General features: G+C 46.4%; 2 protein-coding genes across 4 annotated transcripts in view; one reads left to right on the plus strand and one right to left on the minus strand.

The window, feature by feature from the left end:
- Mpzl1 (myelin protein zero like 1) overlaps positions 1-5,583 on the plus strand; it is a 42,830-nt gene extending 37,247 nt beyond the window's left edge. For both annotated transcript variants that reach the window (XM_057770184.1, XM_057770185.1), the window contains one exon: positions 4,131-5,583. In XM_057770184.1, the coding sequence (XP_057626167.1) occupies positions 4,131-4,232 (102 nt within the window). In that variant the 3' untranslated portion in view covers positions 4,233-5,583. The remainder of the gene's footprint in view (positions 1-4,130) is intronic.
- Positions 5,584-19,784: 14,201 nt separating this feature from the next.
- Positions 19,785-23,697, minus strand: part of Adcy10 (adenylate cyclase 10) — a 72,081-nt gene continuing 68,168 nt past the window's right edge. Inside the window, exons 31-33 of one of the 2 annotated variants that reach the window (XM_057770106.1) lie at positions 23,254-23,442; positions 20,677-20,866; positions 19,796-19,840 (exon numbers count right to left, since the gene is read on the minus strand). In XM_057770106.1, coding sequence (XP_057626089.1) covers positions 20,705-20,866; positions 23,254-23,442 — 351 coding nt within the window. In that variant the 3' untranslated portion in view covers positions 19,796-19,840; positions 20,677-20,704. Of the gene's footprint in view, positions 20,867-23,253; positions 23,443-23,697 lie in introns of both variants that reach the window. The other variant, XM_057770105.1, reaches the window with a different exon arrangement.

A 23,697-nucleotide genomic window follows, 5' to 3' on the forward strand; every position in this document is an offset into this window, starting at 1 on the left:
ACAACTTATGCTGAAGAGGATGTGGGGTAAAGAGAACACTCCTCCATTGCTGGTGGGAGTGCAAGCTGGTACAGCCCCTTTGGATATCAGTATGGCGATTTCTCAGAAAATTAGGAAACAACCTTCCTCAAGACCCAGCAATACCACTTTTGGCTTATATACCCAAAGGATGCTCAATCATACCACAAAAACACGTGCTCAACTATGCATTGTTTGTCATAGCCAGAACCTGGAAACAATCTGAATGTCCCTTGACTGAAGAATGGATAAGGAAAATGTGGTACATTTACCCAATGGAGTACTACACAGCAGAAAAAAAAAGACATCTTGAAATTTGCTGGCAAATGGATGGATCTAGAAAACATACTGAGTGAGGTAACCCAGACCCAGAAAGACAAATATCATATGTACTCACTCATAAGTGGTTTTTAGACATAAATCAAAGAAAACCAGCCTACAAATCACAATCCCAGAGAACCTAGACAATAATGAGGATCCTAAGAGAGACATACATGGATCTAATCTACATGGGAAATAGTTAAGATCTCCTGAGTAAACTGGGAACATGGGGACCATGGGAGAGGGAAGAGGAGAGGAGAGCAAAGGAGGGGAGCCAAGAAAAATGTAGAGCTCAATAAAATCAATTAAAAAATAAAAATAAAGGAAGGCTCTGCCTAGAGCTTGGGGCACTATAGCACAGGAGGAAAGATGAGCAAGAAACTTCCCTTTATTAAGCTTAAATTTTACCACAACTGGTTTAAGCTGATTTGTGTGACTATTTGAGGAGCTGGTTTTCTGGGTCATTTTCTGGACAGAGTCAATACTTGGTATGCAAAAGACAAGTATCTGGAGAGCACAATTTGATGGAATATTTATATATTTGTCCCTGGGAAGTTTCAAGATCTCATGCAGCTTCCCATTTAGTCTTCACAGTGGTTCTGCATGATGTATTATTTTATCACCTCTGTGTTGCTCTGAAGGCTTCTGTGAGCTGAAGCGATTAGCCCTCGATTGTCTGGTTCTAAGATACACGCAAATTCTTCCCTGCTTGACCAATTCTTCTCAACTCTCTTGATAATCAGAACTGATCTTGTTTGTCTCGAAGTCAAAACACACAGCATTTCGCTTGTATTTGCCTTTTAAGACACAGTGAAGTAAATCCTAGAAATAGTGTTTGGCTAACAGTTGGTGAGCATATGGTGAAGGCAGGTGTTCCCCCTCAGGGAGCGCTAAGGGGTTGCAGGTGAGTCTTTCAGGCTGTGAAGTAGACACAGGGGGTCTCTGAGTTCCAGGCCAGCTAAGGCTACAAGAGTGAGACCCTGGTCTCAAAAAAGAAAAAAAGTGAGTCATTATATGCCTGAGAGACGATAGTCAAATTATCCAACATTGCAGAGTATCTGCAAAATGTACTGCGGGACATTTGTAAGGACTGTCAAGCAGAGTCGCCACTGTGCAGAGATTTCTAGAAGGACCTTCTTTTTGGACTTTCTTCCACCTTTAGCAGTGTGTTCTAGTATGAAATTAAATTGGATAGAGGTAGAATTGAGAGTTGATCACATCTTTCATTGAATGAGTTCAGTTGAAAGAATAGACCATCTCAAGCAGTGTGCTTCTTGAAACTGTGTTTTGTTTTTTGAAGCAGGATCCTCTGTGGCCCCGAACTCACAGATTCCCCCACCCCCCCACGCTCCTCTGTTTCCCAAGTGCTGGGATCAAAGGCGAGCACCTGACTTCTTGAAACATTTTAAAGACCTGTTTGTGTAGTAAATTACTGGGGTGGTAGCCAAACAAAATTTTCACTTCATTTATTTGTAGTAGCTGTCTGCAGGGAAAGTTAGAGTCTGAATTGTGTAGTGGAGCTTCAAGGCTGCCGTGGGTCACGCTGCTCTTTTCCTTCTGTCTGAATTGTGTAGTGGAGCTTCGAGGCTGCCGTGGGTCACCTGCTCTTTTCCTTCTGTCTGAATTGTGTAGTGAAGCTTCTAGGCTGCCGTGGGTCACGCTGCTCTTTTCCTTCTGTCTTCTTACTCGCCGTCATGTTGCTCTCCTAGAAGTAGTGAGCTCACTTCTCGATCAGTCTTATTTCCCTGGATTCTCCAGGCTCATTGTCAAAATCAAGGTCCTGAGGCACGCTCCCCAGAGAGAGACCCCAGTGACCACCATCTTCTAACTAGCTCCAAAACCAGGCTTCCGAGACCTGTTCTAGATGGAGCTGATCCCTGACCTCGGCCATGCCCCCACGGTCCTGCATTGCGTTCGTTATACATCCCTTCATCTGGCCTGGCTCCTCCATAGTCTCAAAGTTCTAGGTGACTGAGTAACAAAAACAAAGTCCCTGACTTTATCCCTGTTGTTCTCGAAGGGGAGGAAGGGAAGGACTAGTCAGGCATTGGTAGGCAACGGTTTGTTCTTCAGCCTCAGTTTCATTGCCTTTCCAGGCAGTCTCAACGTGAAACACAATACTGTCTGCCATGAGATACTTACTGGAATTTTAACATTTACTGGTTGGTGCAGAGGAGTCTGTGTTTTTCTTCTCATAGTTTTCTGCTCACACGCTGTGTAACACCACCACACCAAAGAGAAATTCTTAAAATGCCAACTCTGCAGATCAGTCAGACGGGCGTCCTGCTTTCGGTGTACTGGATCAGTTACCTCGGATTGTTGTAAAGTATCCTTGTGTGACGTGGGTGCTGGCGGTCACAGCTGGCATCCGACAGCATGCACTGTCCAGCACTGCCTAGGTTATTCACCGGTACCTTTTCTGTCTCATCACAAGGCCCAAAGGCCCCATCATTAGAGCTTATTCGAAGTATGCCCGATGCCACCACGTGGCCATCTGCCAGTCTGCATAGAGAATGCCTCGTGAATTCTGAGTGTTCCTCTACCCGAGTTCAGATAGGTCTTACTGCTTCTGAGCTAGCATTACACAGCCCTGCCTGGACCTTTCTTCTCTGTGGGACTCAGGCTGCTGACCTCTGCAGGATCTCAGCCTACACACTGGAGGGCACAGGTGCACAGGTCGGCCTCCTGGCTGCCGAGGATTTGGCTCCTGCGCTTGCTGTTTTGTTACAGTAGAGAATGGAAAGACACCGTCGGACTTCTCAAAATTCCCTGGATCGAGAGACAAGTACGACCTGACTTAGGGCCATACTGCATTTTTCTTTTTAAAACCAGAGCTCTTCTGTTATTTTTATTTACAATTCACAGGTTTAAAAGGAATTGGAAAAACCATAAATGTAAACCGCCCTCTGGCAGTTGAATCATCAGCCTCTGCCCAGACGTTTTCCCCCAGAGTCAGGCTTCGCCGTGGCTCCCAGAAGCCCAGCCTCTCTTGCTCTCCTGGATTGGACTCTGATGACCATCTTGAACTTCATCGGCTTCCTCGATGCTGAGGGGGAAGGGGAGGACTTGCACTTGAGTTTTTCTTTATATTTCTTAGATTTTGAATTAAAACAAATTAACTTAGAAGGACAATTAACTGGTATTGGACATCAGAGAGGCAGTCTGGCAATGCAGTTTGCTGGCGGAGGGCATCCCCAGCCTGCCCAAGACCTGAGGACCAGTCCCTAACACCAAAGAGAAGCGGGGATATGGTGCACAGAGCAGCAAGCCTTTAATCCGTCATGGCAGAGTCAGACTGAAAGGATTATATTGTATTTATATTGAATATTTAAAGTGTCTGAGGATTTATATGTGTAAAGGGACCAGCACAAATTATATGGATGACATTTTCTACCAGGGTGATTTTGAAACTCAAGACCTCAGTGGCCCTTGGGTGGGTCAAGGACCCCGTCTAGTCCTTTTGCCCAGTCCCAGTTTCAAAGGCTGACGAGTGCTTTGGCATCTGGTAAAATAAGGGACATTGACCAAAGAATGTAATATTTTAATAGAAATGCCTAAGTATTTACAAAACCAAGGGAATGACAGCTAATTTTCATGTACCAGCTTTGGTGGTTTCAGGGGATGTCCACTCTGATTTAAGGTCATTCCCAAACATTTAAGAAACCTTGACTCTTCAAAGGGGAGGAATCTCTGCTTTGAAAGCCTAGAATATGCTATAATAATTGCTTCTGTTCCTGGAGCTTAGGGACCATCAGTTTTTCCAAACCTCTAATTTAACTTCTCTTCTCCAGGGCCCAGTCATATACGCGCAGTTAGATCATTCTGGTGGACATCACAGCGGCAAGATTAATAAGTCGGAGTCTGTGGTGTATGCGGACATCCGGAAAGACTAAGAGAAGACCCCAAACTACCTTAAGCAAGAAACAAATCCAAACTGGACTCTTGTGCAGAAGATGCCCATAACCACGTGTGGTCTTGAGGACTCCAGCAAGGACAAGCACATGTATACTCAGAGAGAAAAGAAAATGTATATAAAGGATATGTATATTCTATTTAATCTTCCTGACGTGAGAGGCCAAGGGTTGCATGATGAAGAAATGGTTTGTGTCTACGTAAGTGTAAATTGTCTTGCTGTTTCTGTGTATCCTTCCAGAGTTGTTCCTATTGGATAGTTTCAGAAGCATCCCTATCATCGAGTGATAAGGTTTGCCTTATTGGAGACTTCACAAAACTGTTAGTGTCCCCAACAGACGTGGCCTTTTCACCTAAGGGCTCAACCAGTCTTAGCATTTCTTGTAGTTAGAGAATGAGGTGTTCAGGGGAAGGGAGTCTCTCACAGTATCAGAACCGTTTGTTCATGCTAGCTGGCACACCATCCATTAGCCATGCCACCTGAGGACAGTAAGAATTTTTTGTTGGTGCTATTCTAAAGTATGAGGGCATTTTCCGCTCAAGATTGTCCTCACCATCCTTCTGTGGATGCTAAGGTCTCGCTAGTAAGCTTCTGTCCCTGTGCGAACAGCACAGCTGACTAAGGGTATTCGTGGTTAAAAGGGTACAGACTGCGGAGCCCAGCAGGACCTTAGCATGGGAAAGACTTCGGGGGAGGGGGACAGCATTCTCTTTTCTTCTTCCCAGCAATTCTGTGAAGGAACAGCACATTCCAGACATCTCCTGCCAGGTGCTTTACCGTCCTCTTGCTATGCTGAGATGATGTGTCTGATACTGATGCTTGGTGACCTTTGTTCAGATGACACCTCTTAAAGGCCTCCTATATCTGGTTCCATGACCTCTCTGCCCAGTCAGTGCCAGATCCTCGGTGGGCCCAAGCCAACCTTCCCTAGGCTGGAGCAGTTTGCTGCCAGCATCCTGGGTTGAGTTGGCAGCCTGGTTTCAGCTGCTTCCAAGACAGTGCTGAGACCTCACAGCCTTCCACCCCACACCACTTCCTCTGGAGTATGTGTGTTTTCTGCACCTCTGCACGCTGGGGCCTGGCTGCAGATAACAGTGAGGTCACGTCCAGATAGCAGACCTGCCCTTCCCGTGTCCCCTGACCGGAAGGAAGAGGCATCCTAAAACTTACCTGTGAATTGTGGAGGGACACATAAAAGATTACAGATTAAAATTCCTGTTTGTTTTCTCAATGGAAATGTATCCAGCTAGGGAGAAGTATCAAGTCCATTGTTACTTTTTGATATTTTCATTTGTACTTCTGTGAATACTTTAATACATTTTTTTTTCAATTTCTGAGTGGTGGTGTCTGCTTGTTTTTAATCAAAAATAAAAAAAGAAGCACTCGGTGGTGGCGCAGGCCTTTAATCCCAGCACTTGGAAGGCAGAGGCAGATGGATCTTTGTGAGTTCAAAGCCAGCCTGTTCTACAGAGCTAGTTCCAGGACAGCTAGGGCTGTTACACAGAGAAACTCTGTCTCAAAAAAACAGAAGGAGAGAGAGAGAGAGAAGCCTTTTCATTTGTATCAATACAGCCACACCAGCCTTTCTCCGGTGTACACCACTGTGTGACTACTTCAGGGCATTTGTGCCACTGTCCCCAAGGCCTAAAGCAAGACTTCTGCGGATGTTTCTACACGACATGTTCTCTAGCTCCTTAAGTCTGTGTTCAGATGTCCCTTTAGAGCGCTTTTGCAACATATAAAAGCTACCTTGGGCCAGTAAGATAGCTCAGTAAACCTGACAACCTAAGTTAGGTCCCCGAATCCACATGCTGGAAAGAGGAAACTGGGTCCCAAGAGCTGTCCTCTGACTGTCACTTGCCTGAGTGTGCCCGAGTGCACACACAACACGGATACGCGTTTAAAATGGTTTGAACTAAAATCGCAGCTCCCTAGCCCCATCAGTTCTGCTCCTGCCTGCTGAGTGGTCGCTTCTCTGGTCTCCTCACAAGAACACAGAGAGCAAGACTTCGCTGTTTTGTTCATGGCTCCACCCTGGGGAGCATGTGGCAAAGCCCCTGGGACTTTCCAGCCATTTCCTGCATGCTTGCTGGGCGAGTGTGTCTCTCTCTTCGGCAGGGGTGCGGAGAACTGTCCTGAGCCGGACGCTGCACTACGCAGGAAGAAACAAAAGGGAGGCTAACGCTCCTTGAGCTCTGATTCCCTCATGGCAATGGTACCTATTCCCTCCTAAGACTTGGCATGTGCCGACTGCTCGCCCTTCTCTTTTGTTACGTGCTGAACTAGTCAGCTGTGCTAGCCTTACACCCCTTTTTTAGAAAGACTATGGCTTGGATTATATATATTTTGCCCAACCACTGTCAGCTTAGCAGTGATGAACAAGGAGGGGCGGAGACTGTTTGGATTATAGCGGTGGTTCTCAGCCCTCCTAAGGCTGCGACCCTTCAATGCAGCTTCTCATGTTGTGGTGACCCCCCACCATAAAATGATTTTTGTTGCTACTTCATAGCTGTAATTTTGCTACTGTTCCGAATCATAATGTAAATACTTTAGAGATAGCGGCTTGCCAAAGGAGTTGTGGCCCACAGGTTGAGAACCGCTGTTCATTTCTTCTTTATCCAGCTCACTGCTCCACATGTCTGGCAGCAGTTTTTTCCCAGTTTTTCTCCAGGATCTGGGTGTGGGGTAGATGATAGCCACATAGCCATCCAGGGTTAGTTTCAGTTTGAAAGATGGTTTGGAGATAGAAAAAAAAGTGAAAAGTCTATATGGTCACTTAATCTGTCAAGAGCTGTATCACAAACGATACACTGACCAAACAGAGGCAGTGCTTTCTAGTGGATGTGGATGTGTTGCTGGTTACCAAGGATACGAAGTGAGTCCCAGACTGTCATAACCTCAGGCTCTTTGGATGGGAGAGATGGAACCCTCAGGGATTTCCATTATCTGTACTTCTCTGTGTTGCTGACCTTCCTCCTGTGGCCTGGGCTCTGGTTTCTCAGCTGCACAGGCAACATGCCAACCCCATGCATAGGCTCTCATGGAGGCCTGGTCCAGCAGGCTGAGCTGGGATAAGAGGGAACCTCTGGGATTCATTCTGAAAGCAGTGGAGGTGGGTTTGATGCCAGCAGGATCTCAGACTTCATGCTGCCTGTTTGGGAAACGTGTGGTTTTGCAGAGAAGGAGCCTGGCCACTGGGGTGCTGTAGAAATGGTGGCAGGGATTTAGCTGAGCACTTGCTTCCCTTAGAGTCAAGACTATGCTATTCTGAAAAAACTTGAACATGCATAAAAGAAGAGTAAAATCAGTCTCCCTCATTCACCAGGGGTATGGTTCACGCCTGTCCTCCCAGCACTTGAGAGGTTGAGGCAGGAGGATCAGGAATTGGACTATGTGAAATATTGTCCCAAAAATAGAAACAAAACCTACATTGGGCCAGATCAGAACTCTAAGGGTAGCAGGCACACACATGGTACACATACATACATGCAGGCAGGCAAAAGTAAATACATATTAAGTGATTTAAAAATTAGAATCATGGACATTGGGAAGGATAACAAGTGAGATCTAAGGATGGATAGTTGCATGTGCATGAAAATGCCATGCACGAAACCTGATTATTACTGTGCTAACCTAAAAAAGTTATTAAAAATATGGAAGCTAGGCAGTGGTGGCACATGCCCTTATTCCCAGCACTCAGGAGGCAGAGGCAGGGGAATCTCTGGTCTACAGAGTGAGTTCCAGGACAGTCAGGGCTACTCAGAGAAACCCTGCCTCAAATTAAAAAAATAAAAAGAATGAGTAAATCCTCGGGTAACAAGATCATCTTGCCATGTTAAATTTAAACATCTGCTGTGTGTGAGAGAGCGCACACCTCCGTGATAAGTGTGGCTGTCAGAGCAGCTCCGTGAGTCGGTTCTCACGTGGCCACGTGGGTCCTGCAGAACAAACTAGTCTGAGTCAGCAGCAAGCCTCCGAGCCATCTTGCTGTCCACATACACATTTTGGAAGATGCATTCCAAAAGCCAGAGTCTTGGCTTTATCCATTTCCCAGTGTGTAGTCAAATGTCCTTTGTTGTGAAGATGGCATTTTTACAATTGGCTTCTTCAAATCAGGTCCTAGGAAAGACTTGTAGGGTGGGGGATGAGGGAAGTCTATTTTAAAGCCAAAACTGGGATCACGATGCCCTTGCAGTTTGCCTCTCTGTTGCCCTTTAGAGCGTGGTGCCAACAAAGCCTCATGCCAATAAGGAAGCCAGCCAGGACTCCTCTGCTATCCACGTGGCACCGTATTTTAAGTCACTTCTCAACTAGCAGACATTTTAGGCTGTCCCCAGTTGGTCTCACTAGTAATTCTGTGGTTATTTGTCCTTATGAGCTATTAAAGAAAAAAAAAACCTGCTAACTGTAAACAATTGTAAGGGTCGGACCAGCCCTTCTGGCCCTTGGAAAAGGGACCTAACATCTGAGAGTGTCAGCAGGGGGGTCCTGAGGCCTCCTCCCTCCTCACATCCTTCCTAAAGCCTCCAGAACCCGACAGGAAAGCCTGACTTTGTGGTTTGGAAGAAAAACATTTGGGAGCAAAAGGCTGAAAGGAGCTTGGGGATCAGCAGGAGACTGGGCGTGAGGGAAAACAGACCTTTCAGGCTCAAAGGGTCCCTGGGGACCTGCTGCTTCCAGCTTCCATTTCCTCCTGCAAACAGGACGTGAAACTTTATTGTCCTCTCTTGGCTCTGGCATCCGTTTTTTTGCGGTGGGCTTTGTAGTGTGGCCTTTAGTGTTCAGCCTTTAAGGGCGGGCGGCTTTTTGGTTTTGTTTTGGTTTTTTTTTTGTTGTTTTGTTTTGTTTTTTTGTTTTTTTATTTTTGTCTCACTACACCTGGTGCAAGAAGCCGGACATAATTTAATATTCTCACACTTGCTTTTGCTCCTTGTCGTCAGAGCTGTGTGGCTGCCACACTGTGGTGGACAGTCTGCCTTGGAGGGTACTAACTGATGTCAAACATTGGCCCCTGAACCATGGCTTTGTTTAGGTGTGGGGAATAAAGGTAAAGAGAAGTTGGACTGGAGAGATGGCTCGGTGATTAAGAGCACTGACTGTTCTTCCAGAGGACCCGGGTTCAATTCCCAGCACCCACATGGCAGCTAACAACTATCTGTAACTCCAAGATCTGACACCCTCACACAGAGATACATGCAGGCAAAGTACCAATGTACATAAAATAAAAATTAAAAATTGTAAAAAAATAAAAAGTTAAAGAGGGGCCGACTTTTGACTGGCGGTTTCTCTCTGAAAGAGACTGAACTTTAAATATAGACCATATTCTTGCCACCTTTCTTCTTCTTTGGTACTAAAATTGTATGCTAAATGGGGGTGGTTAATAAGCCGTATTGTATGTGTGTGTGTGTGTGTGTGTGCGTTCGTGTTCATTGATTCAGAAATTTTCTTTTTTTAATGTTTCTCACTTATTATGATTTTGTTTTAAACCCAAAGATGCCCGTTTCTCTTTTGGTACCTCATCTTCACCGCCTTGCCAGGCTCTCTCCTGTGTGCTGCTGCTGCTGCTGCTGCTGCTGCTTGGGAATACACACAGGAAAAACATGGGGTGGTCTCAGTGGAGGGGCTCCCACCTTCCTGGGATATTCGCTGAGCGGCAGAGTATCTCTCACTTGACTCCTGTGTGCATGCCTTACCCTTTGGACCCCCGTTCAGGGGAGTTCCACTGCTGGTTTGGCTGTTGACAGTCTTCCTTGTGCTTGGCTTTGAAACTCTGCTTATCACCACAGCCTTCTCTGCCTTAGAACATTTTAAAGAGACTTTTAACTTACATTTTATTGTGTGTGCACACACGTGTGTGTGTACCACAGTGTGCATGAGGAGGTCAAAGGATAACTTTTCTGAGTCTATTTTCTTTTTTTTTTAATATTTATTTATTTATTATGTATACAATATTCTGTCTGTGTGTATGCCTGCAGGCCAGAAGAGAGCACCAGACCTCATTACAGATGGTTGTGAGCCACCATGTGGTTGCTGGGAATTGAACTCAGGACCTTTGGAAAAGTAGGCAGTGCTCTTAACCTCTGAGCCATCTCTCCAGCCCTCTGAGTCTATTTTCTTTCCACCATGTGGATGCCAGCGGTTGAATTTTGGTCTTACTCAGGTTAGTGACAAGAACCTTTGCCCGCCAGGCTATGGTGATGGGAGCCTTTGCCCACTAGGCTCTCACATCAACTCTTGAAATTCTTATTACATTTTTTTCTTTATTTAGCTTTTAGACACTTAATTTTTAAATGATGTGTATGTCGGGGAGGTGGTACGTGCACATGAGAGCAGGTGACTGAGGGTACCCCAGATCTTCCCTGGGGCTGTCACACATGGTTGGTTTGAGTTTTGAGGCACAGGTACTGGGAACTGAACTCCAGTCCTGTATAAGCTGTGTATGCGTTAGCTGCTGAGACGTCGTTTCAGCTCCACAATGAAATGAACTTTAGATTCATTCTGTAAACAATCTTCTGGAACGCTCAGTAGACCCACAAGAAGAATATGGAACATTTAGGAAACTCTGACCTCATTCTTGCTGGCCCAGCGGCACCCCAGAGGTTTGTTTAGAATATATCTGGACATCCCTGCTCTCTTCCTTGTAAACTTTCCTTGAGGAAAGGTTTTTGTGCTGGCAGAGGGAGGACGTCTTGAAAGCTTGTTGGAGGATCTTGTTCCCAAGAATGCAGAACACCCATGTGACACATGGTTATTGGCAGCTACCAGGCACTACACTGCTGCTTCTGCCAGAAACACCCGACAGGGCTCACATCACTAAAGGAATGGGATGTGTGTCTCTGGCAAGGAGGTCATGTGGTCGGGAGTCCTGCCATGAATCCCTACGGCACAGATCCTGAGGCATCAGACCCCAGGCTCTTGGCTGAGTTCATAATTTAATATTGACTTATTGAAGTTGGACAGGAGGTAAAAAAGCAAGAGAATGAAATGAACAGGAAGGAGCTAGTACTTGCCCGGAAATGACTGGCCCCTTCCTGATCCTGCTCCCCCAAAAAAGAAAGAAAAAAAAATGGAAATTCAAGATTTGGGTCCCTGGCCCAAACCCCATGGCTGGGGAGCAAGGCCCCAGGGGATAACCTAGTACTATTAATTTTGCTAAGTGGACACTGTATCTAAGTGCCTTCTGAATAAGTCATCTCTAAATTCATTCCAGTCCTCATTAGACAAGTCTCTTCATGTGGTGGTTGGTATGATGACACACTGGGCAGAACGCAAGAGAATGTGTTTTTGGTGTACTTGCCCGTGAATGGTGTCTGCCACGCACCCCTCCTGCCCAAGGCTCATAGGACATCAGAGAAGAGGGGTGAAAAGATCGTATAAGAGGTTGAGGAGTGAGACAAAACAGTGTCAGCCGTGACTGGACCACATACCCTAGGGAACTCAGCCACTGTAATACCTGCACAAAGTCAAGTCAGTCTACAATCCTGAATGGGGGTCCTTTGGGGGGGCACAAGCCCCCACCCAGCTGAGAGGAGAACTATTGACAGTTTATGGCTTCCAGGGGAGGGAAGGTCTACTGTTGTTAGGGGTGTGACCCTTGGTCAGTTGACCACGCTCCAGCGGATAACTTCACAAGGCCCAACTTCATGTCTTATTTTTTTATTCTTTCATAACCCACTGAATCTGAGAAGTGTTTCTCATAGGCACATGGAAGAGGAGTTGGGGTGTGTGCGAATATCAAAATACACTGTCTGCATGTATGAAACTCTCACAGAATAAACATTTTAAGAAACGATTTTGGTTCCTTCAGGCTGGAGAGATGGCTCTGAGATTAGGAATAGTGGCTGCTCTTTCAGAGAATCTAAGCTCGATTCCCCCACATGGCAGCTCCCATCATCTGTGAAGGATCTGATGCCTTCTTTTGGCTTCCTTCCATGGGTACCAGCCATGCATGGGGTGCACACACATAGATACAGGCAACACACCTATATGCATAAAATGAAAGTATTTGTTTCAAAAATATTTTGTTTCTTCTTGAAAGTTGTATTTTTTTAAATTGCGTTTACCCACAGTTTTCCTGTGACTGTCCCTCATGTCTCCGGCTTCCTATGTGTAGGCCTGCACCGCGCATCAAATCATTACAAACAACAGTGGCTCCCTAGAGAGGCAAAGAAGCATGAAAACATTGTAGGAGCTGGAGAGAGCTCAGCAGTTAAGAGCACACACTGATCTTGCAGAGGACCCAAGTTCAGCTCCTAGCACTCTTAAGGTGGCTCGCAACGGCCTGTAACTCCAGTCCCCAATACTTCAGGCTGCCGCCGCCTCCTCTTCCTCCTCCTCCTCTTCCTCCTCCTCCCCCCCCCTCTGACACACACAAATTTGAAATAATGAGAATAAAGATATATTTTTATTTTATGTCTACGGGTGTCTTGCCTGCGTGCTTAGTGCCCATGGAAGCCAGAAGAGGATGGTGGATTCCCTGGAACTGCAGTTACAGACAGTTCTTAGCTGCCATGTAGGTTCTGGGAATCTAACCTGGATCCTCTGGAAGAGCAACCTGTGCTCTTGACCTAAACAATCTCCCCAAAATAAATCTTGAAAGAAAAAGAAATAGTAGCAGTTTAACCAACGTTTGCCTGTGCATCCAACTAATTACTGAAGCACTAACATCTTCAAATCACAATTACCGGACAACTGCATATTGCCAAGAGGTTTCTTTTTGTACTACTTGGGCTACAGAGTGAGTTCAAGACCAGCCTGAGCAACTTAATAAATGATGTTCCAAAAATACATTTATATGAAAAAGGGAAGAAGAGAAGAGAAGGGAGGAGAAAGAAGGGAATGGGGAGAGAAAAGAGGAGAGAAGGCAGAAAGGAGAGTGTTGGAGGATATAGTTCAGTGGTAGGGTGCTGGCCTAGGATACTCCAGGTCCTGGGTTCAAGACCCAGTATTACCAAAAACGGAACTAGAGCAGTGGTTTCTCATCTTTCCTAATGCTGTGTCCCTTTAATGCACTTCCTCATGTTGTGATGACCCCTAACATAAAGGTTTTTTGGTAATTTGTAACTAATTTTGCTACTGTTATGAATCCTAATGTAAATATCTGATATGCAGGATATGTGATATGTGACCCAAGGGGCTCAAGACCCACAGGCTGAGAACCAGTGATCTAGAGCCACATGTGGTGATGTAAACCTATAATCCCAGTGCTGAGAAGCATCTCAAGTTCAAGACTAGCCTGGGCTAAATAGTGAGACTGACAGAGAAAGAGAGGGAGGGAGACAGGGAGGGAGGCAGGGAGGAAACGAGGGAGGGAGGGTGCAGGCAGGCATAATAGCTCTTGCCTGTAATTCGAGGCGGACGCAGGACGTTCACCCCAGGTGTTAATAGGTTATACGATGAGTTCTAAGCTAAGCTGGCCTACAAAGGGAGACCCTGTGAAGAGCAAGGGGAAAATCCAATGAACAGCAAAGACCACACATACAATTCCACTCTCTTCCTCTTCGAATGAAGTTTGGAGGCGGGGATGGTGGTGTCTCACGGTGGTGTCTCACAGTGGTGGCAGCCGCCACTTTCTAGTGGTTTGACCTGGTGAACACCTTCATTCACCCTGCTGGCCTATTCCCCCACACTGTAAGGTGCTTCAAGGTAACTGTGAGCAAGTAGAACTTGCCAAAGGCCGTCTGGTGCTGGAGACACAAAGCTGAACATGGAAGAACCCCCTCCCCTCGATGACCCTCGTCCTCCATTAGTCCAGTGAGGAAAGAGCCTAGAGCCAACCACAGCAGTGAGGTGAACCTCAGTGAGCAGATGCCCCAGCTGGGCAGCCTACGCAGGTGGAAGAGGGCGTGGAGGCAGAGCTGTTCCAGGTTCCAAAGACTCCACCCCCAGCAGCCGCCCATCCTCACTCCACCTGATCCCTTCTCAGCTCCACCTCACCCATTCCTACTCCACCCCACTCTGCTGGATTTAGGAGAAGGCCTTGAAAGCCTTACAGTACAGGCTTAGGAATTTCATCATGGTCCAGCCTGGGGATATTTTGTGCTCATTAGGAAGCAAATTCTGCCAGTTACACAGGTAGAGAGGGTGAAAATCTGAAATTGGGAAACCAGTTAATAATGTGACTTACTGGAGAGTTGGATTACCCATGAAGGAAGTGGGTTTTTAGCTGCAGTGAGGGCAGAGGTGAGAGAGATGGGAGAAATGTTTAGGTAGATGTTCATGAGCGCTGAGAGAATATATCATGAGGGCCGGGGACAGCCAGGTAAGACAACTCATGCTTCTTATCCCAGCGTTCAGCAGGCTGAAGCACGAGAATTTCTTTTGAGTTGGAGATCAGCCTGACTACATAGTTCCTGGCTGACCTGTAGTGTAATATCTCAAAAGAAAGCCATCGGGGTTACTAGAGACAGAAGCACGAGACCAAATGTGAACAAGCGACTCCAGGGAGGGTGGGATTTAGGGTCGACAGCCTGGGGCCGGGGATGCAGGGGCAATTGTAACTAGCGAGTGTTGGCAGCATGCTCGCAACTTTCTAGACCTCAGCTCTCTTGGACTCTGTATCTGATCGTGCGCCCTTACCGAAAAGCCCACCTCTGACTTCAGCTCCTCCTCTCTCCTGTGATCTACCCCGCACATCGACACCCTTGATCTGAATTCCAGTCCATTCTCTTTTGCAGGCCACCCTCATTCCGACTTGCATCATGAGGTACCTCTCAGTGTTTATCTTGACCCAGATCTCTTCTAATCCTGAAAGTGGTGAGATCTGGGTGGCCTCGGGCCCCGTGGTCCACCCCACTGGTAGGATACCTGCTTAGCCTGGGCACATCCTCTAAGTAGAGCCCCAGTAGCTCATATAAAAGTCGTAGAATTCCTAAAACAGAAATGTGGTCCACATATTTCCTCAGCAGTCATCCCGAGACTCCTCTTTTGGGTGGTTTCGATGGGTGCTAACCCCTAAGCCAGATGGCCCACAAGGGTGATGTTCCTTAGTGTCTCTTGTTCACTTCCCTTTGCTCAGTGGGTGTCCTCCAGACCATCTGGGAGGACCCAGTGCCCCAGAACCTCCTAGACAGCTCCAGGATCAAATGCTGTGTGTTGACATGGAAAGGCCTCCTCCTCTCGGTTGGCTTTCACCAGCCCTTCTCAAAGCTGCAACACGGTGTGTGCCAGGCTTCCATTGCTCTGCATTTTAACCGCCTGTTTGCTCCCTGGCCAGCATTAACACACACACAGCTAACCACATTATGAGAGGCCTTCTGCAGGTGCTGCTAGCCCCATTTTACAGACCAGGAAACTGAGACACAAAGAGCTTTCTCCTCCACGGGCACAGACTCAGCAACTGGATCGGGTCCAGTGAGTTTTCAGGTTTATGGCAGGAAGCACAGGTTAGACCATTTCTTACTCATCACCGTATCCCTGCTCAAGGGCCTGGCTAACACACCCCTGTTAAATCATTCCTGTCGGTCTCTGTGAGGTCATCCAGTTCAGTCAACACTAGGTTCCTAGGGCTGCTATAAGAAAGAGCAAAAGCAAGTATCCTTTATACATCCATTAGTTGGCAGGTAGCTCCTGAACACCTACTATATGTCTAGCTCTGGGCTTAGCGCTAGATAGCAAAGGCAGCATCTGTCCTGCAGGAGTTCAGAGTAGGTGAGATTCATGAGGGAAAAACCTACAAAACAAAACCTACAAAAGGTCATCACGTTTCTCTTCTGTTCCTAAAGTTATCATGGATGATCTAGTTCATCCTAAAAATAATTCTGTGCCGGCTGATCCAGAATGGCTGGGTGTTTCCTGTGGGGAGCAGAGGCTGCTGGTCAGAGACAGGGTTTGGAGCGCTGCCCTGAAAGGTTACTAAGGCTACAGCAAAATCCAGTGCTGCCATCTGCTGGCCACAAAGAAGAGGCACCCACGCCCAGAGTTTGTGACGCAGTCAAGGCCAGAAACCAAGTTCAGCCAGCCAGCATCCCAGTAAAACTTGTACATGGTCTCAGACGTGTAGAATTTTCAGCCTGGGCCCAGACATGTAGAATAGACACTCTCCAAACTGCAGCCTAGTTTTTTCTACTCTTGTCTGTCTGTCCCTCTTTTCTTTCCTGTGTGGGGTGCTGAGGTTTTTTTTTTTTTTTTTTTTTTTGAGACAGGGTTTCTCTGTGGTTTTGGAGCCTGTCCTGGAACTAGCTCTTGTAGACCAGGCTGGCCTCGAACTCACAGAGATCCGCCTGCCTCTGCCTCCCGAGTGCTGGGATTAAAGGCGTGCACCACCACCGCCCGGCCCTTTTTTTTTTATCCTGTTACTTCGGTGAAAATGTTTATCAGCTATAATTCCCTGGTGGCATTTTCAGGGTCACTTATGTATACCTCTATATTACCTGAAAGTGCTTTACTTCTTCCTTTTCCATTTCATCCCCTTGATCTCCTTCAGTTGTCCGATTGCTCCAAGGCTTCAAATACTGTATTGAAGAGGTGTGGAGAGAGTGGACATGTGTGTCTTGTTCCTGATTTTAGTACAATTGTTTTGTGTTTCTCTTAAGTTGATATTGGCTATGGGCTTGCTGAAAACTGCCTTTCCTGTGTTCACCTGTGAACACAGGATCTGTGAACCTGTTTCTCTAATCTCTCCAGGACCTTGGTCATGAAGGGGTGTTGGACTTTGTCAAAAGGCTTTTCCGCAGCTAACAAGGTGATTGTGCCGTTTTTGTCTCTCTGGTTGTTTATGTGGTGGGTTTCATTTGTCAATTTACATATATTGAACTATCCCTGCATCTCTGCGATGAAGACTACTTGATCATAGTGGATGATCTTTTTAATAATAAAAATGTGAAGTACGATAAATTAGCCATTTTAAAAGGCTGGAGAGATGGCTCAACTGTTATGAGAGTGGCCTACTCTTGCCGAGGACCTGAACTCAGCTCTCTGCAGTCACGCTGGGCAGCTCACGACTCTCGGTAACTCCAGTTCCAGGGGTTCCAAGGCCCCCAAGGGCACCTGCACTCATGTGCACCGCCATTAAAAATAACAAAACAAATATGTTAAAATGTTCACAGTATTGGCATGTTTGGTGTTGAAAAGGAAATGGAGAACATTATGGTAACTCCTTCTCAAGTGCTAGTTCCAGTTCTAATCCCTGAAATAAAAAGAAGGCTGGATAATGGCGCACACCTTTAATCCCAGCACAGAGATCTCTGGGAGCTCGAGGCTAGCCTGGTCTACACAGTGAATTCCAGGACAACCAGAGCTACACAGTGAGACCCTGTCTTGAAAAAAAAAAAGACAACAATAATAAGACCTGTTTGTGGAAATAAAGCCCATAAAGTCAGAATTTCTAGCACGTCTCATATTTTGTTTTTGTCACTACTAAAAATTTTTAATAATTTTTGTCACATGAGAAAAGACGGACTTGTTAAAAATTTTAAAGGAACCTTATATATTGTTATCTAATTTCTTCTATTATGTGATGTTCTATTTACTTTTCTCAGCTAAAATTAGAAGATAATAGCTTTAAGTACTCTGGTTTTAATTAATTTTTTGAGATAGGGTCTCTTTCTACATAGCCCTGGCTCTCTTGAAACTCATTATGTTGACCAGATTGGCTTTAAACTCAGATCTGCCTGTCCCTGCCTCCTGAATGCTGGGATTAAAGGCACGTGCCACCATGCCAGGCCTTCTAAATTTTTAATTTTTTAAGGTTTTTTTATGTGCATGAGTGTTTTGCCTTCACATGTGTGTACATCACATGTGTGCCTGGTGCCCTTAGAGCCAGAAGAGGGCATCAGATCCCTTTGGAGCTGGGGTCGCAGACAGTTGTGAACTGTCATGTGGGTTCTGGGAACCAAATATTGATTCTCTGGAAGAGCAGCCAATATTCTTAACCACTGAACCATCTCTCCAGCCCCCAATAATCCAATTTTAAATAAAAATAGCTCATATAGTACAAATATCCGTAAAAGGAGGAGAAGATACATAGTTAATCTAATTTTTATTTATTTATTTATTTAGGTTTTTCTTTCCTTGAACTTGCTCTGTAGATCAGAGCTGGCCTCGAACTCACAGAGATCCGCCTGCTTCTGCCTCCCGAGTGCTGGGATTAAAGGCATCCACCACCACCACTCAGCTATTTTGTTTTTTCAAGACAGAATTTCTCTGTGTAACCCTGGCCATTCTGGAACTTGCTCTGTAGACCAGGATGGCCTCGAACTCAGAGATCTGTCTGCTTCTATCTCTCGAGTTCTGGGATTAAAGGTGTACACCACTACAGCCGGGCTGGTTTCTTTCTAAATATGCGAAGTTTGGTTGTTTAAAATGCCTGTTTCCTAGTCTGCTACCTTTACTTGGTTAGTTTTTGGTGTATTGCCCCTGTTTATGTGTCACACTTAGGTCACGCACAGAAAAGCCACTGGGTCTTAATGGCTAGTGGATTCGAATGCTCTGATCCAGGAGTTTCTTCCTAACCCTTTACCAGCCTTTCCTCTCTCCTGAAGACAACTGTCCTCTTGGCTACTCAGCCTCTTCTGTATGGATCCTAGAAATGAACCTTGCTAGCGATGATGAAAAGTTAGGATTTGGTCCCTGTATGCACAAAGTGTGATGCTTGGTCAGCTGGGGAAAGTGCAAACCAGAGTTCCTGGAAAGATGCACACGTCTGGGGGTCTTCTGGAGAGCTGATGGACAGGTTAGAACTTCGGTGTTTGTAGGGAGGTGGAATGTTGCAGCTCCATTGCCTAAATACAGTTTATCTTCAGCTCTTTAGCTCCTGGAAGACCCAGTCCTTTTCCAGGCTTGGTGTCTGACCTAACACCCTTGTGACTAACAGGTGGAAAACCTTTAGTACGTTCATAGTAACAGGCTGCTATCTTCCGCCAACAAAAAGGCTGAGGACATTGTCAGGAGCCTCCGAGGCCCATCACAGAGATGTCTCTGTTTTGCTGTAAACTGCACTTCTACCAGTGTTTGAAAAGTGCCTTGATTCATGATTTTCTTTGTTCTGTTCCTAAAACTTCATGAACCCAGTGCCATGTTGGAACTTAAGTCTGTGTTCCCAGGCCGTGCGTCACCTGTATTTTGCGCCATCTCTTGCCCACTTTGAAGTGAGAGCTGTTTTCACCTTCTCTCTTCGTTCCTCCTGTGTACTAACATATGGAAACTACAGTGCTTGAGGCAGGGCTAGCGACAGAGCCCCGTGGTCTCGTGTCCTAGCCCGGCTCCCTTCCCAGGATGTCAGCTTTCCAGGTTCTGTGACTAACCTTGTTAGACCACAGGGGTCTGTCCCAGCTCCTCTGTGAAACCCAGTTATATTAGCAGGAGAAAAGATACATAGTCTTGCCTTTATGTCTGGGAAATAAAGATGAATACTATCGTGAGTTAAATGTTTCTTACATGTTTACAAACTTGGAGCATGTAAAATATACCCACATCAAAAATTACGGTTTCTACTTAAAGCATTTATTTCTGCAGATGCGAGGTGCCGGTGGGATGTCACCCCTGGAAGCTGCACTTGGGCCCTGCAAACTGTGTCCTTTCTAATCTTGCTGGTTCAGACCATAACAGGGATTTGACATTTGCAGCCACTGAGCGAACTGGGGTTGATCCCTGGAACCACATACAGATGAAAGGATAGAACCAACTTCATAACATTTTCTTCTGACCCCCTGGCCTGGTGTATCTGCATATGCATGGGTGTGCACATGTGTGCGTCCATGCGTGTGTACTGTGGCATGCAATACAAGATGCCACATGATCTTGATACTAGTTTTTCCTCTGTCGAGGCAGGAGAACAGGACAGGATGAGGGCTGGAAGACTCCGAAAGCCTTCTGAAGGCTGGAAACACCTCCCAAGTGAGGCCAACTAAAACCAGCTTTTCTGCTGCTACGACAAAAGCCAGTGTTCAAACATAACCCGTGCTTATTATGCTACAAAAACACACCCACCTGGGTAGAGTTAAGATGCTAATCAAAGGTACAACAGCATACTAAGTTGTATGTAGAACTGTGTGTCAGCAAGATATGTGGGAAAGGCCGAATCCTTGTGCGCAGCTGCCCTTAGAACCACTAAACTTTTTCTTGCTCGAACCCAGCTCCTCCCACATGGAAATACACTATCCCTAGTGAGCTCTGTTCTGCTGGGACTGCAGGTCTCTGTCAGTCCCTCGTTCAGGGACACCAGAACCCCTCCAACCCCTGATATCGATGATTGGAGTTTGCATAGGCTGAGCACCACAGGTCAAACAGTCTGAGAAGGCAAGGGCAACTATGTAAAGTTAAAGCAAGTCGGCTGCTGGCCCGGGCCGACCCGTGCTAAGGAGGTTTGTAAGGAAGGCATTCTATGTATCTGGTCCCAGGTTTGAACCTGGAGGGGCCGGCTATGGAGACAGGACAATAATGGACTACGGCAAAACAAAATAAAAAAAAAAAAAAACGGTTCTTACTGCAGTCTCTGCTCTCGCTCATGAATTATTAGAAAGGATTGTCCAGGATATTAACTCTCATCAGGAATTTGTTCTTTTGAACATCCTGAAGGGCTACGTTGCCTGAGGCGATTCTATCCCATGATGGAAGGCTCAGGACGGTCTGAAGCCACTGGTCTCCTATGAACTCGGAGGCTGAGTACCACCATTCCTGAGGGGAAGAACAGAGAACAAAGGCCTGGTCAGTGCTCTTGGTCAGACTCCAGAAATGATCGCATGTCCTGAGCTTGTTTTGTTTTGAGACAGGTCTCATTGTGCAGCCCTGACTGGGCTCACTTTGAATTTAGGCTGATTCTCCTGCCTCTGACTGACGAGCTAGAATTATAGCTCATACTGCCACACACAGCTCTGGCTCCTTTGAGCTTTTAAAGACAAGGGAATCCACAGGCAAGAATGATCTCTTTACTTTTCGTTCTTTTTTTTGTTTGTTTGTTTTATTTGTTTGTTTGTTTGTTTGTTTGGAGACAGGGTTTCTCTGTGTAACAGCCCTGGCTGTCCTGGAACTCACTCTAAACCAGGCTGACTTCAAACTCAGAGATCTGCCTGCCTCAATGTCCTGAGTGCTGAGATTAAAGGTGTGTGTCGCAACCACCTGGCAGCGGCTGCTGCTTCTCCTTCTTCTTCCTCCTCCTTCCTCCTCCTCCTCCTCCTCCTCCTCCTCTTTCTCCTTCTTCTTCTTCCTCCTCCTCCTCCTCCTCCCCTTTCTCCTTCTTCTTCTTCCTCCTCCTTCCTCCTCCTCCTCCTCCTCCTTCCTCCTCCTCCTTCTTCTTCTTCCCCGCCCCCCCCCCCAGAAATGATTCCATGCATGTGGCTGAGGATGAGTCTGAGCTCCTCATCCTCCTGGCTCTGCCTCCCAAGTATTGGGATTACAGGCCTGTGTTAACATGCACAACTGACAAAAATTATTTTTGTTGTCCAGATTAGCAGGTCTTGGATGCATCTTCAAATAAGTACCCATAATTGCACACGTAGTCCCTCATTTCACAATACCATGCAGGGTGCTGAGCCGAGTTTTATCTTTGAACATTCCCATGTGGACAGTCATGAAAGCAAAAGGAAAGTGGAAGGAGCCACAGAGACGGGGAGACCCCGTGCTAAGGGGGTTTGTATGAGGGAATTCTCTGAAGAGTAAGAAGAAATGCATAGTCCTGAGCTATGGGTACAGACCCTTTTTAGGTAAGGTCTGTGATGATCGCTGTGGCTGGAATGTGTGTCTATCCACCACAAACCACATGTTGGAGCCCAACCCCTAAGGCGATAGTACTGAGAGCCAGGGTTTGGGGAGATCGGGTCTGAGGTCCTTGGGGTCTGTGTCCTTACGAAAGAGCATGGGAGAACCACTTCCCCCTTCCATTCTTTGGACAGGCAAAAAGTAGGGAGAACAGAAAGACAGGGAAAATTAAGAGAACACCAGGAAGGAGGGAGTCGCTTGCTCTAGATCAGTGGTTCACGACTTGTGGGTCATGACCCCTTTGGGAATCCAATGACCTTTTCACAGGGGTTGCCTGCCCCCTTCACTGGGTCAGCTAAGACCGTCAGGTATTTACAATTCATAACAAAATTATAGTTATGAAGTAGCAACAAAAATTTTATGGTTGGGGCCACCGCAACACAAGGGACTGTATTAAAGGGTCGCAGCATTAGGAAGGTTGAGAACCACTGCTCTAGAGTCTGGTTGAAGTTAAGAATGCCTGCTTGATTATCAGAATGGGTTGTGAAGTTTACCATGTAGAGGCGAGCTTCCTCTCCCATACAAGGGTCTTAAATATGAATACTAAAATAGTAACAATCCATGCTAAAGCCCCACAGGTAACTTTGAATATGCCTTTGTGCCTTCCCAAGCTGTGAAGCTGCAGGTTTCTGGAAACCTCAGGGGGAAAAAAAGACCATAAACATAATTTACAGCTAAAAAAAAAAAAATCTTAGCTTCCTTGTGCTGTCCTTGTGACAGATGTCTCCAGGAACCACCTTTGGACAATGCAGTTTCAGAGGCCACCAGAATCACACAGTAAATGAATCACTCCTGAAAAGCTCACACTAAGTTGTGTGTGTGTTCTCATTTTTCTAAGCACTATTAATGCCCGTGCTTAAACCCGTGTTTAAGCCTCCTCTTCCTGCCCTCCAGCTCTACTTCTGTTTAAGGATTTAGCCTCCGATTATTTTCAGCCTCAATGTCAAGAATCCCGGCTTCGGTTGAGTGGAGGTTCTCTCTAGGGAATTCCTCAGGCGTCAGGTGGCAGAGTGGGGCTGTCTCTGGCTGCTGCTCCTCCTACCAGTGATGTGGGCACAGCCAGAGGCACCATCAGTGAGGAGATCCTCCTCCTCGGATATTGAGTTCTAGCGCCACAGTCTTAGACTAGCCAGCCTGCAAAACTGTGGGCAGTAAACGCCTCGTAAGCCCAAGTGGACTAAGACAATGACTTCCCATGCTGCCTAAAACCCAGCTAAGAAGTGATTTCTGTTGCTTCCTCAGAAGGGTGAGCGCCCCACATACATAACCCCAACACACACAGTGGCCTGGTGGCTGCTGGTACATACCTTGCTCATGCTCAGCCAGCATTTCTCCAACAAATTCCCTTGTGCCTCAGAAAGCTCCAGAGCTGTTTTCAGGAAGAAGTCACAACTATGCCCATCTCCCATTAGTATGCAGACATAAGCCATGAGATGGTAGAGCCTTGGGTAGAAGACGGGGCCGGTGGTGTTTTGAGCCACAAGGTTCTCTAAGGCCTAGAGAAAACAAATGACAAATATGACCAGGGGCTGGAGATACAGATGGCTCAGATGGTGAAGTGTTTATCAACAGGAGCTCAATCCCAGAACCCACATTTAAAAAGCATGGCAAAGGCTGGGTGTGGTGGCAAAGAACCTTCCCTAGGACTCGAGAGACAGAGTCAAAAGGATCTCTGTGACTCTGAGGTCAACCTGGTCTACACAGCAAATTCCAGGATGGCCAGAGCAACATAGAACCTAACAGTAAATTCC

This window comes from Chionomys nivalis, chromosome 5 (genome assembly GCF_950005125.1).
Source record: "Chionomys nivalis chromosome 5, mChiNiv1.1, whole genome shotgun sequence".
NCBI classification, from domain to species: Eukaryota; Metazoa; Chordata; class Mammalia; order Rodentia; family Cricetidae; genus Chionomys; species Chionomys nivalis.